At 48.0% G+C, this 17,859-nt stretch overlaps 1 protein-coding gene across 4 annotated transcripts in view; it reads left to right on the plus strand.

Annotated features, from left to right (window-relative positions):
* The window catches only part of LOC141149559 (uncharacterized), a 145,647-nt gene that overhangs the window by 66,341 nt on the left and 61,447 nt on the right, over positions 1–17,859 (plus strand). For all 4 annotated transcript variants that reach the window (XR_012245865.1, XM_073636904.1, XM_073636903.1 and 1 more), the window contains 2 exons: positions 14,449–14,532; positions 17,723–17,830. Coding sequence is in view for 3 of the 4 variants with exons in the window: in XM_073636904.1 (XP_073493005.1) it covers positions 14,449–14,532; positions 17,723–17,830 (192 nt within the window). In the remaining variant the exon portion in view is untranslated. The remainder of the gene's footprint in view (positions 1–14,448; positions 14,533–17,722; positions 17,831–17,859) is intronic.

The raw sequence follows: 17,859 nt of genomic DNA on the forward strand, positions 1-17,859 counted from the left end.
CAGGCTGAACGCCAGGATTCCGACGTTCATGTCCAGGTACAGGGACCCAGAGGCTGTGACGGTAGATACTCTAGTGGCCCCGTGTGACCAGTTCAAGCTGATCTACGTGTTTCCGCCGGTATCCTTACTTCCTCTGGTGATCTGTCGGATCAAACTCGAACGAATTCCGGCAATTTTGGTGGCGCCGGATTGGCCGCGGAGGGCGTGGTATTCAACGCTGGTGTCTCTTCTGGCGGCGCCTTCGTTTCCACTGCCTCTTCGCCCGGACCTGTTAACCCAAGGGCCCATTCGTCATCCGGACCTGAAGTCGCTTCGTTTGACGGCGTTGCTCTTGAGACCAAGATATTGACCCGTCGTGGGTTTTCGGCCGAGGTCATTGCCACCTTGCGGGCGGCCAGAGGTCCGGCTACGACTAGGATTTATCATAGAACTTGGGAGGCCTTCTATTCATGGTGTTCTGGATCGTCAAGGAACCCGAGGGTTTTTTCCATTCCCAACTTCTTGGCTTTTCTGCAATGTGGTTTGGCCAAGGGTCTGGCGGTTGGTACCTTGCGGGGTCAGGTATCTGCACTATCCGTGCTTTTTCGGAAGGCTATTGCCTCGCGCAGGGATGTGCGCTCGTTTTTTCGCGGGATTGCACGTCAGTTTCCGCCTCGGAGGGCGTTTGTGGCTCCTTGGCGGCTCAATCTAGTCTTGGAGGCTCTTCAGCATGGGCCTTTTGAGCCTATGGATTCAGCTACGCTTTACTTGTTTTCTTGGAAGGTGGCCTTCCTGGTGGCGGTCACCTCCTTGAGAAGGGTTTCTGAGTTGGCGGCACTGTCTTGCTCGCCCCCTTTTCTGGAGTTCCACCCGGATCGCGTGGTGCTTCGTACCCGTGGCGATTTTCTGCCTAAAGTGGTGTCGCATTTCCACGTCAATCAGGACATCGTGTTGCCCTCCCTCTGTCCGAATCCGAAAAGTCCAAAGGAGCGAGCCTTGCACTCGTTGAATTTGGTGCGGGCTTTGAAGTTCTATCTTTCAATCACGCAAGGGTTTCGGAAGTCGGACTCTCTTTTTGTGATTCCTGCTGGTCGTCGGCGTGGTCAGCGGGCCTCCAAGGACACTATAGCTCGGTGGATACTTTCGGCTGTCCTGGAAGCGTACCGGCTCAAGGGCGAACCTTGTCCGGTTAAGGTTCGAGCTCATTCCACGAGAGCTGTTGGTTCGTCGTGGGCTTTTCATCAGGGGCCCTCGGAAGCGCAGCTCTGCCGGGCGGCTACCTGGCGCTCCGTTCACACTTTTACTAAATTTTATAAAGTGGACGTGAGTGCTTCCGCCGATGCGGCCTTGGGATGCAGGGTCCTGCAGGCGGCGGTGGTTTAGGTTTCCTCTTTATCTAGTTTTTGCTCTTGTTGCGCGCTTGACTATGTTGTTGGGGTGTTGGCGATTCTGCCACTGTTTCTCACCCTTGAGTTCTGGACTGCTTTGGGACGTTCCACTAGTAATGGATCTGTGTCTCCCTTCCTTCCCTTCTGCTGCTGAAAGATGGATTTTGGTAAGACCTTACCTGTAAAATCCTTTTCAGCGAAGGAAGGAAGGGAGACACAGCACCCTCCCATGGCAGAAGTGCATTATTGTTTTCCAGATGCGGCGCGACTCCTCTCTGATGGCGGTCATCTGGGCGGGGGTCGGCGCGCTAGGGCTCTGTTCCAGCATTGCCAGCTCATCGCAGTTGTCAGGTCCAGTGAGTAGTGCCTGGGACCGTGTGTTTTTTTTTGTTATATGCATAACCTGTTCTCTCGCATTTCTGAATTTTCGGAAGGGGTTGTGTTGTTCCGCTGGTGTTGTCTGCTCTTCCTTAGCTTGTGAACGGACTGAAGGACATGGGAGTAGGAGGAGCCTAAGCTGGAGGGGCCGGTCGTCACTTTTTCTAATCTGAGGTGACCTATCCTGTGGGGCTTTGCCTACCCACTAGTAATGGATCTGTGTCTCCCTTCCTTCCTTCGCTGAAAAGGATTTTACAGGTAAGGTCTTACCAAAATCCGTCTTTTGTGTGGAGAGCTGCTGTGTTTGTTGACACCATTTTGGGGAAGATAAGATGCTTTGTTTCTTGTTGCATTTACTGAAAAAAATGCAATTCTGGGGTTTCCAATCTCATTTCCATTAACGGCATTTACCAATCACGTTAATTTGTTCTATATTTTCATGGACTGGACCTCTATGGACATGGTGATACCAAATTTTTCTTTAGGACCAGGTCTGTGTGTGGTGGGGGTGATTCAAGTTTTATGTTGTTTTTAAAAAAAATTTTTTTCATTTCTTTATATATATATATATATATATATATATATATATATATATATATATATATATATATATATATATATATATATATATATATATATATATATATATATACTGCTCAAAAAAATACAGGGAGCACTCAAATAACACTTCCTAGATCTGAATGAATGAAATATTCTCATTGAATACTTTGTTCTATACAAAGTTGAATGTGCTGACAACAAAATCACACAAAACCATCAATGGAAATCACATTTATTAACCAATGGAGGCCAGGATTTGGAGTCACACCCAAAATTAAAGTGGGAAAACACACTACAGGCTGATCCAACTTTGATGTTATGTTCTTAAAACAAGTCAAAAAGAGGCTCAGTATTGTGTGTGGCCTCCACGTGCCTGTATGACCTCCCTAAAACGCCTGGGCATGCTCCTGATGAGGTTGCGGATGGTCTCCTGTGGGATCTCCTCCCAGACCTGGACTAAAGCATCTGCCAACTCCTGGACAGTCTGTGGTGCAACGTGACTTTAGTGGATGGAGTGAGACATAATGTCTCAGATGTGCTCAATTGCATTCAGGTCTGGGGAACGGGTGCACCAGTCCAAAGCTTCAATGCCTTCATCTTGCAGGAACTGATGACACACTCCAGCCACATGAGGTCTGGCATTGTCCTGCATTAGGAGGAACCAGGGCCAACCGCACATCATATGGTCTCACAAGGGGTCTGAGGATCTCATCTCGGTACCTAATGGCAGTCAGGCTACCTCTGGTGAGCACATAGAGGGCTGTGCGGCCCTCCAAAAAAATGCCACCCCACACCATTAATGACCCACTGCCAAACCAGTCATGCTGACGGATGTTGCAGGCAGCAGATCGCTCTCCACGGTGTCTCCAGACTCTATCACGTCTGTCACATGTGCTCAGTGTGAACCTGCTTTCATCTGTGAAGAGCACAGGGCACCAGTGGCGACTTTGCCAATCCTGGTGTTCTGTGGCAAATGCCAAGCGTTCTGCATGGTGTTGGGCTGTGAGCACAACCCCCATCTGTGGACATCGGGCCCTCATACCACCCTCATGGAGTCGGTTTCTAACCGTTTGTGCAGACAAATGCACATTTGTGGCCTTCTGGACGTCATTTTGCAGGGCTCTGGCAGTGCTCCTCCTGTTCCTCCTTGCACAAAAGAGGAGGTAACGGTCCTGCTGCTGGGTTGTTGCCCTCCTACGGCTCCCTCCACATCTCCTGGTATCTGCTCCATGCTCTGGACACTGTGCTGACAGACACAGCTAGCCTTCTTGCCACAGCTCGCACTGATGTGCCATCCTGGATGAACTGTACTACCTGAGCAACTTCTGTGGGTTGTACTGTAGACACCGCCTCATGCTACTGTACCTCTAGGGGTGAGAGCATGGCAAAATGAAAAAGTGACCAAAACAAGATCCAAAAAGGATGAGAACAGAGAAATGGTCTGTGGTCACAACCTGCAGAACCACTCCTTTATAGGGGGTATCTTGCTAATTGCCCATCATATCTGCCAGTTGTCTCTTCCATTTGCACAACAGCAGGAGAAATTGATTCACAATCAGTATTGCTTCATAACTGGACAGATAGATTTCACAAAAGTGTGTGTTCTTTAAAGGGAACACTAATTTTTTTGAGCAGTGTATATATATTGTAATGCAGAGGCTTGCTTGGCATTACTTTAATGGTCCAAGATGTGTTTTGGGCTGACCACGTACCTTCCCCGTCAGGTGACTGGTCACATGACTGTGACATAGTACAGGTCCTATGCACACAGAATGTCTGATCACATGACTGTGACATCAGCACAGGACCTGTGGGTGTGTACTACAGGATATATAAACCCTTGTAGTCTTGACACAGGGGGGTTGTGTAAGGCATGAGGCCTGTTCCTGTGTGGGACACCGCTGGAGTGTGAGGCCTATTGAAGCCTGGTGAAGCCTGAAAGGCGGAGGCTGAATCCTTAGCTGTGTAAGCGATCCCAGTAGCCTTGGAGAGCCAGAGACTTGGAACGCAAGAGCCTTAAAGGCAGAGGCTGGATGTTGGCTGTGTAGCCTTGGATGGTACGAGGGCTGGAGACCCCCATCTGGGAAGCCATAAAGCCACAGTTGTGGCAGAATAAACCTGAAGCAGCTAAAAAACCCGCAAAAGGTAAAAGCGGTACCTTATATGGACATTGTTCTAGTTACTTTGCTGAAAGCTGTAACTGCAGCCAAGTGGACGTGTCTGTCGCTGGAAAGGCTCCTGAATGTTATGTGTGTAATATGCCGGTGAGCCACTAAGATGGACTGTGTGATAAGCAGTTATGAAGTGCAATAAACTGCTGAAGTGTGAAAACTGAAAAACGAGGCAGGTGTGCTTTAATTGACCCGGTGCAGCGAGTATCCCCCAGTATGATGACTAGCGCTGCCTTACATGTGGTTCGAGAATGCGGGCAATTGCAGCCCAGTTGCTAGGGGCAGCTGCAGCCCAGTTGCTAGGGGCAGCTGCAGCCCGGTTGCTAGGGGCAGCTGCAGCCCGGTTGCTAGGGGCAACCGCAGCCCGGTTGCTAGGGGCTACGGCAGCCTTGTTGCTAGAGGTAACGGCATTGAGCGACGAGTGTGGATGCAAGCATCTTGCTGTGGCTCGGCAGGGTCACGAAGATTAAAGCATCTGGCTGCAACTCGGTGGGGTTGCAAAGATTGTCGTCGCACTCAAACCCGGTTTTGCTGTGGCTCGGCGGGATCACGAAGATTAAAGCATCTTGCTATGACTCGGCGGGGTCACGATGATTAAAGCATCTTGCGGTAACTCGCAGGGGTTACGAAAATTGTCGTTGCACTCAAACCTGGTTTGATGTGGCTCGGTGGGGCCACGAAAATTTTCTGGGGAGAGCGGTGTGTGTGAATAGTGTACCGCGATGGCTGTGAACAGAGCAGCAAAAGAAAATGAAGCTAATGAGCGATTAAAGTGCCGGTTAAAACCGCAGCAGGTATTTGGGAAACTTCTACTGGACATGGTGCAGGAACCGCAGGAGCGGTGGGCACCGTATAGAATGGTGGCAGTGGACCATTCTGTGAACTCTCCGGGGGCGCCATTGTTGTCCCAGAGTGCCCGGGGAGGTGGTAAGAGCTGTTGTGAACTGAGTCCTAAGACTATTGTTTATTTTTCTTGTAAAAATTCCCCTACCGGTGTGGTTGTTTAAAAGGGGGCAGAGTCTAAAAAAGGGGCTTTTGTGCAAAACAGCGTGGAATATAGAAAATCAAAAAAATTTACTGGTGGTGGGTTGGTACCGCCTAAAAATGACATTGTGACCGTTGATAATGGAGTAGCTTCAGTAGAAGGGGGTGATGTCAAGGTGGGAGGTGACTTGTTGGTCCACGACACCATAGGGAGTGACGCAGACCCCACAACTGACGGTGACACTACAAAAGTAGAAAGAGAGTTCAGTTAGGAGGGGCTAGACAAGGGGAGAGAGTCCTCCTCTCGTCGTCGACGGCGCAAGAGCCACAAAAAGGTTGCTCCTGTAGTCTTTGCTGAAAGTGAAAATAAAGAAAATGTAGTACTGTGTGCCTTTATTACAAGTGTGGATCCTCCTTTAGAGGCAGAAGAGGAGGTGACGTTGCCAGTAGCAACCTCCGGTACAGTACTGAGACAGAAGGATCGGGATCTGACAGCCCTGAAAGAGGAGGTGGCCAGTCATGACCAAGAGCTGGAGCCTATCAGACAGCAGTATCAGAGTGACGTGCAGCAACTAAGGAAAAACCTGGAGAATGTGTCCTCAGACCAGCTGAACCTGGAGTCTGAACAGCAGAAAATATACCAGGTTGTGAGGAACTGGCAGCGAGACCTGGAGGGAAGCGACGAGGAGGTTAACCAATGGAAGGAAGCGTTCTACGAAATAGAGGAGGACCGCCGCAAAACCAAGGAGGAGGTTTTTCAATTGGAGATTGACAAAGAAGAGTGTGAAGATGAGTTATGCGAGGTGAAAGGTCGCTTCTCTCTGGTACAGTTAGAGCTGTCTGCCCTCAAGGAGGCTCTGCAGGATGAAGTTTCTGGGCGTGAACAAAACCTAGAACGACTGCGCGAACAGTTCAACCGGGAACTGTGTGAATCCAAGAAGGAATATAGCGAACGCAGTGGGGAACTGCAACAAATTAAAAGAGACTATGAGGATCTCCTCAGGGTTAAAGAAAAACTAGAGGATGATAAGGCGGGTGCAGAACACAGGCGCCAAGTGGCTGAGACCACTCTGCAGGACACCCGTGGTGAAAATGGTGATCTCCGCAGAAAGACGCTAGGTCTGGAGGCTCGGGTGAAGGAGCTGCAGACGTTCTGTGATAATCTCCAGAGGGCAGAGCCGTGCCTTAAGGAAAGAATCAGCAAGATGGAAGCTAAGCGGAAAAAGATGGAGGAATCTATCGGAGAAGCCACAGACCAGGGCCAGGAGTTGGCCACTGGAGATGGGAGGTATGGAAAAATACCGACTCGAATAATGCGAGCTCGGATGATTCGGTGGATGTAGGAGCCGAGATCAGGGAACTCAAGGAGTCGCTACAAGCCCATTTGAAGCAAGAGAAGCTTGAGAGACTGGCTGTTGAGAGCCGAGTGGGCGCATTTGAGACAGAGAGGTCTGAGAGAACTCTACTGTTAAAGGAGCAGCTGAAGCAGGAAGAGCTTCAGAGATGGGCTGCTGAGAGGCGAGTAGCTGAGCTAGAGGAAGAAGTTTTCAAGCTCAAAAGTCGCCTGGCAAAGTATCACTCAGTGAACGAGGCCTCCTTGGAGAAGTAAAAGAAAAAACAAGTTGCACTCACTCCCTTATACCATGAGAAGATGGACCTGAGGAGAGCTAAGAGAGTGTTAACCAAAGATAAGTATGAAATGGAAGTGGTCAAGACGGAAATTCTTGAGTTTGTAGCTGTGAGTCAGCTCAGGGGAATCATACAGGGTGAAGAAGCTGAAAGTCAGTTACCCCTGAAACCTGAGCTAGATCTTTTGGGGACCACTGGTGAGACAGAAACGTCTCGGTACAAATGCCTCATAGATGTACCCGAGGAGTTGAGGGAAGAATGCACCAGTGAGTCCGTGCATGAAGAGTTTAAGAAGGCCGTGGGAGCCTGTAAGGTGTACTCAACCTCGGGAGCTAAACAGCTGGTGGTCCTGTCCACAACCGAAGTCACAGTGAAGAGGGTGGCGATTCTAAGTGACATGCACTGGCGATGTATTCGCACGAAGCGGTTTCTCCAGTTGAAGACGGAACAAGCCGTTCAGACAACTGGAGCTTATGAGAAAAGCTCACAGTCTGCGGGAAGAGGTCATCCGGGTGCCTCATGTTCTGGTGAGAAAGCTCATTGAGCGAAATTGCCGAGCCATGCAGATGATGGTAAAGAAGTCTGGGGTGGTGAAAGTAAGCAGTCCACGTGATCGTCAGAACTGAATACCAGATGAAGACTGCATGGTGTCATTCTCCGCTGTAGGAGCGGAAGAAAGCCTGGAATATATGCGCATGCTGATAGAGTACCGAGTGACCTACCTGCGAGAGGTAGAACAGTTGAATCTCGCCAGACTACAAATGGAAAGGCAGCATCGCCTGAGCAGCAGAAAGTGGCAGCCATCTAGAAATTCAGACCAGACAGAAAAAGGGCCCCCTAAGTAACAGAACAGCTACAGCTGAAGTTAGGGGCCTTTCAAGATGTCCTGAGAATAGTGGGTTAGAGGTAGTGAAACCTCCAGTAACTCTGGTTTGAGTGGCCCATACAAACGACCCAATAGAGGACGGGACAATACGGAGTCGAACCGGACCTTAGATACCAGGGCATGTGAGTCACACTGCTGTATTGACCGCTGGGAGCGGGGGAGGTCTGCAAGGTTACGACTGACCGCTGGGAGCGGGGGAGGTCTGACAAGGTTGCAACTGACCGCTGGGAGCAGGGGGGTCTGACAAAGTTACGACCCGGAAATGTGACTTGACGAGGTCAGTGACAATGACGAATGGTAGATCCCTAAGGAATGGGCTAATGTTGATGACTAATGTTCCAGGCGCTGAACAGCGCAATTGTCAAGTACATGGTCTCGGTGTGAACTGTGGGTTGTGAGGTAATTGTGTATACTATGTGTTCAACCCCACAAGTTTGAACAGAGGCGGGGGGGGGGGGATATGTAATGCAGCGGCTTGCTTGGCATTACTGTAATGGTCCAAGATGTGTTTTGGGCTGACCATGTACCTTCCACCTCAGGTGACTGGTCACATGACTGTGATATAGTACAGGTCCTGTGCACACAGAATGTCTGATCACATGACTGTGACATCAGCACAGGTCCTGTGGGTGTGTATTACAGGATATATAAACCCTGGTAGTCTTGACACAGGGGGGTTGTGTAAGGCATGAGGCCTGTTCCTGTGTGGGACACCGCTAGAGTGTTAGGCCTTGTGAGGCCTATTGAAGCCTGAAAGGCGGAGGCTGGATCCTTAGCTGTGTAAGCGATCCCAGTAGCCTTGGAGGGCCAGAGACTTGGAAGGCAAGAGCCTGAAAGGCAGAGGCTGAATGTTGGCTGTGTAAGCATACCAGTAGCCTTGGATGGTACGAGGGCTGGAGACCCCCATCTGGGACGCCATAAAGCCACAGTGGTGGCAGAATAAACCTGAAGCAGCTAAAAAACCCGCAAAAGGTAAAAGCGGTACGTTATATGGACATTGTTATAGTTACTTTGCTGAAGGCTGTAACTGGAGCCAAGTGGACGTGTCTGTCGCTGGAAAGGCTCCCGAATGTTATGTGTGTAATATGCCGGTGAGCCACTAAGATGGACTGTGTGATAAGCAGTTATGAAGTGCAATAAACTGCTGAAGTGTGAAAACTGAAAAACGTGGCAGGTGTGCTTTAATTGACCCGGTGCAGCTAGTATCCCCCAGTACGGCCGGCGACCTGAGTAGAAATGTTCTTCAGGCTATATGAGGGGCTTCTTATGAAGGAAGGAGGGATTTATGAGCTGTTGTTCACCTTTCTTATCTTTTACAACTCGTTCACTTTCCCGCCACTGAATCCACCTGTCCTACTAATAAGCCTGTAGCTGGTCCTCAAGGAGCAAGGAGTTTAGTCACAACACTGCCCTGCGTCATAACGAGCCACTTATACAGACTGAATAAGGAAAATGGCCGCTCAGGGAAGAACTGCTGCCGCCCCTGACATTACACATCTGCAGTTCGGCACGTCTGTAACTGCTGCGCCTGCTCAGGCTCCCGGCGATCATTGCGTTTCACCCTTGAACACAAGCCAGCAATGAGGAGACGGAGTCTGGTGACGTCATCTACGCATGCTCAGAGTCTTCATCTGGCGAGAGCGAGCTGCTCGGAGGTTGTATTCCTGGCGCAGTGGATTTATATATATAATACAGGCCATGAGAGAGGGCGGCCAGTCTGAAGAGCTCAAGGTAATAATGGAGGCCGGTGATACCGCTACAAGGCCTTCTTATAGAGCAACTACTAGGAGCGGGGAATAATGGCCGCCAGTGTCCAGCCCAGTATAAATGCTGGTGATATGAAAGGGGTTTCTCCACTACTGGACAGACCCGGCCTAAAGGGGTTCTCCGCCAGTGTACAGACCCAGCCTAAAGGGGTTCTCCGCCAGTGGACAGACCCAGCCTAAAGGGGTTCTCTGCCAGTGTACAGACCCAGCCTAAAGGGGTTCTCTGCCAGTGTACAGACCCAGCCTAAAGGGGTTCTCTGCCAGTGTACAGACCCAGCCTAAAGGGGTTCTCTGCCAGTGTACAGACCCAGCCTAAAGGGGTTCTCTGCCACTGGACAGACCCAGCCTAAAGGGGTTCTCTGCCACTGGACAGACCCAGCCTAAAGGGGTTCTCTGCCACTGGACAGACCCAGCCTAAAGGGGTTCTCTGCCACTGGACAGACCCAGCCTAAAGGGGTTCTCTGCCACTGGACAGACCCAGCCTAAAGGGGTTCTCTGCCACTGGACAGACCCAGCCTAAAGGGGTTCTCTGCCACTGGACAGACCCAGCCTAAAGGGGTTCTCTGCCACTGGACAGACCCAGCCTAAAGGGGTTCTCTGCCACTGGGCAGACCCAGCCTAAAGGGGTTCTCTGCCACTGGGCAGACCCAGCCTAAAGGGGTTCTCTGCCACTGGGCAGACCCAGCCTAAAGGGGTTCTCTGCCACTGGGCAGACCCAGCCTAAAGGGGTTCTCTGCCACTGGGCAGACCCAGCCTAAAGGGGTTCTCTGCCACTGGGCAGACCCAGCCTAAAGGGGTTCTCTGCCACTGGGCAGACCCAGCCTAAAGGGGTTCTCTGCCACTGGGCAGACCCAGCCTAAAGGGGTTCTCTGCCACTGGGCAGACCCAGCCTAAAGGGGTTCTCTGCCACTGGGCAGACCCAGCCTAAAGGGGTTCTCTGCCACTGGGCAGACCCAGCCTAAAGGGGTTCTCTGCCACTGGGCAGACCCAGCCTAAAGGGGTTCTCTGCCACTGGGCAGACCCAGCCTAAAGGGGTTCTCTGCCACTGGGCAGACCCAGCCTAAAGGGGTTCTCCGCCACTGGGCAGACCCAGCCTAAAGGGGTTCTCTGCCACTGGGCAGACCCAGCCTAAAGGGGTTCTCTGCCACTGGGCAGACCCAGCCTAAAGGGGTTCTCTGCCACTGGGCAGACCCAGCCTAAAGGGGTTCTCTGCCACTGGGCAGACCCAGCCTAAAGGGGTTCTCCGCCACTGGGCAGACCCAGCCTAAAGGGGTTCTCTGCCACTGGGCAGACCCAGCCTAAAGGGGTTCTCTGCCACTGGGCAGACCCAGCCTAAAGGGGTTCTCTGCCACTGGGCAGACCCAGCCTAAAGGGGTTCTCTGCCACTGGACAGACACCAGCCTAAAGGGGTTCTCTGCCACTGGACAGCCCCTTCTCAGTTACATCATTCCCCACATAGATTACAAGCTCCATATACTCATCTCCAGGCTGGTACCATTATGGCTGCAGCAGGCATGTGACAATATTTATGAGCCCAACTGTGGACACAGCACTGATTGTGGAGGTAGCCTAGATTTTCCTTCCTGTATAGAGCTCTCTGCAATGGGTTTGGTACAATGATTACAAGCATGTGATGCATCCAGTTAAAGGGGTTTTCTTTAGAAGACCGCCTCATCTATATTCCCTATTATAGCATGTGGACATTACAGAGGAAGGGGGGAGAGGTCTTCCACTTTGGACTCCTCTTTAAAGGGAACCTGTCACGTCCTACTATGTACACTGCCCCCATAGCGGCGTTAGTGATGCAATGTGCAACACTAGCAAGCTGTTTTCATGAAAACCGGTGGTAGTACAATGATTTTATAACATTATATATCCTTTGTCTTACCTGCTTGTATTCAGTCATAGGGGTGTGATTCTATCAGAATAATTCCGGCAGTCACACCCTGTCGACAGAACATCCTGGAAGAGAAAGAGCTGCTCTGTTGTCATGAAGCAGCCGAATCGCCGGCAGGAGCGGTCCGTGATGTTTCTGAGCTGGCGCTGGGCAGAATAGGCATGTTAGAAACTACCTGCCTATCAGTTCTTAGCCACATGAAAAAAAAAAGTCCCGAATAACCGGGACCCCTTTAAGCCAGGGTAACCCCTTTAAGCCTAAACTCTGTGGGAGTGACTCCTATTCTGTGGACTCAAGCTGTCCTTGGATTATACCGACACCATTTCTCTGAATATATAATACTGCATTACCACTGGTGAAGAAATGTCTGGATGGCTATGATTTTCCCTGGAAGCAGGACTAGGGGAGATCAGCTAATTGCTTTGGGGGCGGCATTCTTACTGTCGTTCTCACTAATGAGATAATCCATTTAAATAGGTATTTACACAGGATCTGTCATACGTGTCTTTTTGGTGTGGGTCAGAGAAGTTGAACATGTATACATCTGGAGGCATGGAGTCCCTCATCGCCTTGTCCTGTCCGCTGCTGCAGCATCTATGAATGGAGGGTACAGGACCCCGATTCTCATGCTGGTCTGTGGCTGTGCTATAAATGTCTAAAGTGAGAATACCTCTATAAGTGCTGGTAGAAAACTTAAATTTACTCTACCTTGCCATTTCTGTAAAAACATGGATTGTTATAAATTTATCGTTGCATTAACCCCTTCATGCCGGTGGGCATAACTATACGTCTATACTGGAGTGAGTACATGTGGAGGAGGCCCAGGAGCTGAGCTCCCTCTACATGTGACTGATGTCAGCTATGTTACATAATCAGCATCTGACTCTTAACAGCTGCGGCTATGAACCTTTTAAATACTATTGATGGCGGCATTTCGCTGATGTCACAGCCGGTGCGGGGTGCTAATGTGTTACTATGACAGCAGGGGGTGTGCAGAAGACCCCTGTCGCTGCCATCTTGGTACTCTTGTGAAGCTCATCTATATACTGAACGTCAAAGTCCGAGATTTAACCCTCTAGAGACAGAGCCAATTTTTAGCTTAATATTGCTTTAGCTGCAAATTTTTAACTTTTACAAGTGATAATAGGGGGAAATGGACACTACGATGCATTACACAATTTCTCCCAAACATGGCAATATCCCATATGTGGCCAATAACTGCTGTCTGCTGCACAGCCAGGCCCTGAAGGGAAGAAGCGCTGTTTGGTGTTTGGGATGTAAATTCGGCTGTAATAGATTGCAGAAACCATGTCACATTTAACCAAATATTCAAATAGCATATCATATATTAATGTGGCTAGGAACTATGAGAAATGTAAAGTTCCCCCGAAATAATAAGACAAATAGGGGGTGGAGTACTCCTATAGACCAAGAGCAAAAAAGGAAAAATGGAGTAACCATAAACCACCAAATAGAATAAAAGCCTTGTTTTTTATTAAGACACATTAATAGTTAGATGACATATCAGTGAGATCTAGTATAGGAGGAAGAGGTAGACCTATCCATATACAGTATCACCTATGGGAACGTTATCACTTGGGCTTATATATGTAAAAAGCAGATACAAACAAATGTAGGGTATAATGAATGGCAATGTTAATAAATAGGTATGTATCACCCCAACATCACATATTATACAAGGTAAAGTAAAACTCAAACAATACCCATGACAGGACCTATACAGATGAGAATTCAATAATGGTCAAAGCACAATGCTGAGCTTACCCATGGCGTGTATGGTGAGAGCGCCCCACACTGCCCCAAGACTATCTGGTGGCCGTGACTGGGTCCATTATGGGTACGGGTGCAATATTTCTTCATCTGTAGGGTTATATTATCTACCCAAATACTGCTCATAGAGACAGGCTGATTGTGTGCTATCCATGTCCACAGTGACTTTCATATTATACACTATGCTATGGCTCATACTTTTAATATTAATTGGTCTATATTCTTTCTGTAGGTGCCTCAGTCTTTAATAGTTCTATTATACAACTGACATTAATATATATATATATATTTGTGTCACCAAGTATTTGGCTGCTGGTTTGTCATCCTTTTTAAATTAAGTGTTTGTTAATGTTGAAAAGTGTAATAAAGTTTAACTTGTTCTTTGCCTTAAAACTCCCTTGTCGTGCTATTTAATATATTGATTGGAGTGGCATTCTGGGCCTATTACCTTTTTGTTGGGCTGAATATGGCTCAGATGTAGAGGCAATAAGCTGTGTGCCCACGATCTGGAGCCACTGCGGGTTTCACGCTGCAGACTTGTGCAGCGTGAAACCCGCAGGAGTAAGATGTTACAGCATAGTGGATGGATTTGTAGAAATCCCATGTCCACTATGCGTCTGCGGCTCACCCGCGGAAACGGACATGCGGCGCGTCTTTCCAGACCGCAGCATGTTAATTTCTCCGGCGGGTCCGCATGCTGGCTTTTCCCATAGACCTAACCTCTGAGGAAAGTCCGCAGGTGAAGAACAAAATGGCGCCGCTCATTTGCATAGATGAGCGGAAGCCACCGGCGGCTCTTCTTCAGCGTCCGGGCCGCAGGCTGGTACGCATCGTGGGCACATACCCTTCATGTACCTAATGAATCTATTCCTATTTATATATACAGGTAAGTCCAGTACAAGTGACGAGTGACCCAGACTAAGCCTTTGAAATATATAAAGCACATTGTTGTACTACATTATTTGCATGTCTCTTAATGGACATTTTACTTAGTTTCTGTTTTTATTCTTTGCTTTAGACTCCTGACACTAAGATGAGTGTCCAAGATGTGGGTTCATCAAAAGGACTGAAGAGAAAGTCATTACTGGAAATTGCTGACAAGGTTAGTAAGTACATCTACTTTGATCTCCACAGCATATACAGAGGGCTTAAAAGTGAAAGCACTTCAGTTTTAGAAATCTCTGACCTGTCCTATAAATACAGTGGTGGCCAAAAGTATTGGCACCCCTGCAATTCTGTCAATAATACTCAGTTTCTTCCTGAAAATGATTGCAATCACAAATTCTATGGAATTATTATCTTCATTTAATTTGCTTGCAAGGAAAGTACACAGAAGAGAATGAAGCAAAAATCAAATCATTGATCATTTCACACAAAACTCCAAAAAAGGGCCGGACAAAAGTATTGACACCCTCAACCTAATACTTGGTTGCACAACCTCTAGCCAAAATAACTGCGAACAACCGCTTCCAGTAACTATCAATGAGTTTCTTACAATGCTCTGCTGGAATTGTAGACCATTCTTCTTTGGCAAACTGCTCCAGGTCCCTGATATTTGAAGGCTGCCTTCTCCAAACTGCCATTTTGAGATCTCTCCACAGGTGTTCTATGGGATTCAGGTCTGGACTCATTGCTGGCCACCTTAGAAGTCTCCATTGCTTTCTCTCAAACCATTTTATAGTGCTTTTGGAAGTGTGTTTTGGGTCATTGTCCTGCTGGAAGACCCATGACCTCTGAGGGAGACCCAGCTTTCTCACACTGGGTCCTACATTATGCTACAAAAGTTGTTGGTAGTCTTCAGACTTCATAATGCCATGCACACGGTCAAGCAGTCCAGTGTCAGAGGCAGCAAAAGCAACCCCAAAACATCAGGGAACCTCCGCCATGTTTGACTGTAGGGACCATGTTCTTTTCTTTGAATGCCTCCCAAAAGCTCTACTTTTGTCTCATCTGACCAGAGAACATTCTTCCAAAACGTTTTAGGCTCTCAGGTAAGTTTTGGCATACTCCAGCCTGGCTTTTATATGTCTCGGGGTAAGAAGTGGGGTCTTCCTGGGTATCCTACCATACAGTCCCTTTTCATTCAGACTCCGGCGAATAGTACGGGTTGACACTGTTGTACCCTCGGACTGCAGGGCAGCTTGAACTTGTTTGGATGTTAGTCGAGGTTCTTTATCCACCATCCGCACAATCTTGCGTTGAAATCTCTCGTCAATTTTTCTTTTCTGTCCACATCTAGGGAGGTTAGCCACAGTGCCATGGGCTTTAAACTTCTTGATGACACTGCGCACGGAAGACACAGGAACATTCAGGTCTTTGGAGATGGACTTGTAGCCTTGAGATTGCTCATGCTTCCTCATAATTTGGTTTCTCAAGTCCTCAGACAGTTCTTTTGTCTTCTTTCTTTTCTCCATGCTCAATGTGGTACACACTAGGACACAGGACAGAGGTTGAGTCAACGTTAACCCCTTAACTACCGTTGACGTATTAGTACGCACATTTGCGTACTGCCTGTTCAGTGAGGGCTGCTGCGCTGAGCCCTCACTGAATGGAGCACATGTCAGCTGATTCTTACAGCTGACATGTGCCCGCAACAGCCCCGGGTGGAATCGCGATCCACCCGCGGCTGTTAACATGTTAAATGCCGCTGTCAATCTCCGACAGCAGCATTTAAAGCGCGCTTCCGGGTAGCGCGTCTTAAGCATCGGCGACCCCGTCACGTGATCGTGGGTCACCGATGGGTGGGCATGACAACCCAGGGTCTGCAGCAGACGCCTGTGGTTGTCATGATATTGTTGCTATGAGCGCCACCTAGTGGTCGGCGCTCATAGCACAGGACCATTTCTACTGCATGAAGGGGACCTGCTCGTCCCCTGTATGTAGCAGAGGCGATCGGACAGTTCCTGCTTCTAGTCTCCTATGGAGACTTTTGAAGCATGCAAAAAGTAAAAAAAAAAAAAGTTTTTAAAAATATAAAAAAAAAATAAAAAAATATAAAAGTTTAAATCACCCCTCTTTCGCCCCATTCAAAATAAAATATAAAAAAAAACCCCTACATACACATATTTGGTATCGCCTCGTTCAGAATCGCCTTATCTATCAATATAAAAAAATAATTAATCCGATCGGTAAACGGCGTAACGAGAAAAAAATTCTAAACGGCAGAATTACGTTTTTTGGTCGCCGCAAAATTGCAATAAAATGCAATAACGGGCGATCAAAACATCGGATCTACCCCAAAATGTTATCAATAAAAACGTAAGCCCGGCGCGCAAAAATTAAGCCCTCACCCAGCCCCAGATCACGAAAAATGGAGACGCTACGGGTCTTAGAAAATGGCACTATTTTTATTTTATTTTTTTACCAAATTTTGGATTTTTTTTTCACCACTTAAATATAAAAGAACCTATACATGTTTGGTTTCTATGAACTCGTAATGACCTGTACAATAAGAATGGCAGGTCAGTTTTAGCATTCATTGAACGTGGTAAAAAAAATAAATAAAAAACTGTGGTATTGCACTTTTTTTGCAATTTTACCGCACTTGGAATTTTTTTCCCGTTTTCCCGTACAGAATATGGTAAAACTAGTAATGGCGTTGAAAAGTACAACTCGTTCCGCAAAAAATAAGCCCTCACATGGCCATATTGACCAAAAAATAAAAATGCTATGGCTCTGGGAACAAGGGGAGCAAAAAACGAAAATGCAAAAGCGGAAAATGCTCCGGGGCTTGAGGGGTTAATCCATGTTAACTGGCTGCAAGTGTGATTTAGTTATTGCCAACACCTTTTAGGTGCCACAGGTAAGTTACAGGTGCTGTTAATTACATGAATTAGAGAAGCATCACATGACTTTTCAAACAGTGCCAATACTTTTGTCCACCCCCTTTTTTAGGTTTGGTGTGGAATTATATCCAATTTGGCTTTCGGTCAATTCTTTTTGTGTTTTTTCATTGAAGACAAATTAAATGAAGATAATAATACCAAAGAATTTGTGATTGCAATCATTTTCAGGAAGAAACGGAGTATTATCTGACAGAATTGCAGGGGTGCCAATACTATTGGCCCCCACTGTATGTATATGCCTATGAGGCTGCTGAGTTCAGGGCCGGAGACCCTGAGGACAGTCTGTGCATTACAAGCCGTACTCAGACCACATCACACAGATGTGTGATTCCAGCCTAGGGCCACAGACTAATTACAAGCACAGTGGACTGTGAAGTGTGGTGCAGGCTGTTTCTCCAGCACAATCACACTCTGAAAAAATCTTTTTCTTGGTTTTCTGTATTGCAGAACGTGAATAAAGAGGATGTCAACGCAAACGGCAAAAAGAGGCAAAAGACCAGGGGCCCAAGTAGGTCCATAACCTCTGAAAGCCTGATGGACAGGGCTGTGGAGACGGTAAGCCAAACCTCCGACTTCAACTCAGA

This window comes from Phyllobates terribilis, unplaced genomic scaffold (genome assembly GCF_046119375.1).
Source record: "Phyllobates terribilis strain yellow unplaced genomic scaffold, ASM4611937v1 Scaffold_1__5_contigs__length_1240528914, whole genome shotgun sequence".
In the NCBI taxonomy this organism is placed as follows: Eukaryota; Metazoa; Chordata; class Amphibia; order Anura; family Dendrobatidae; genus Phyllobates; species Phyllobates terribilis.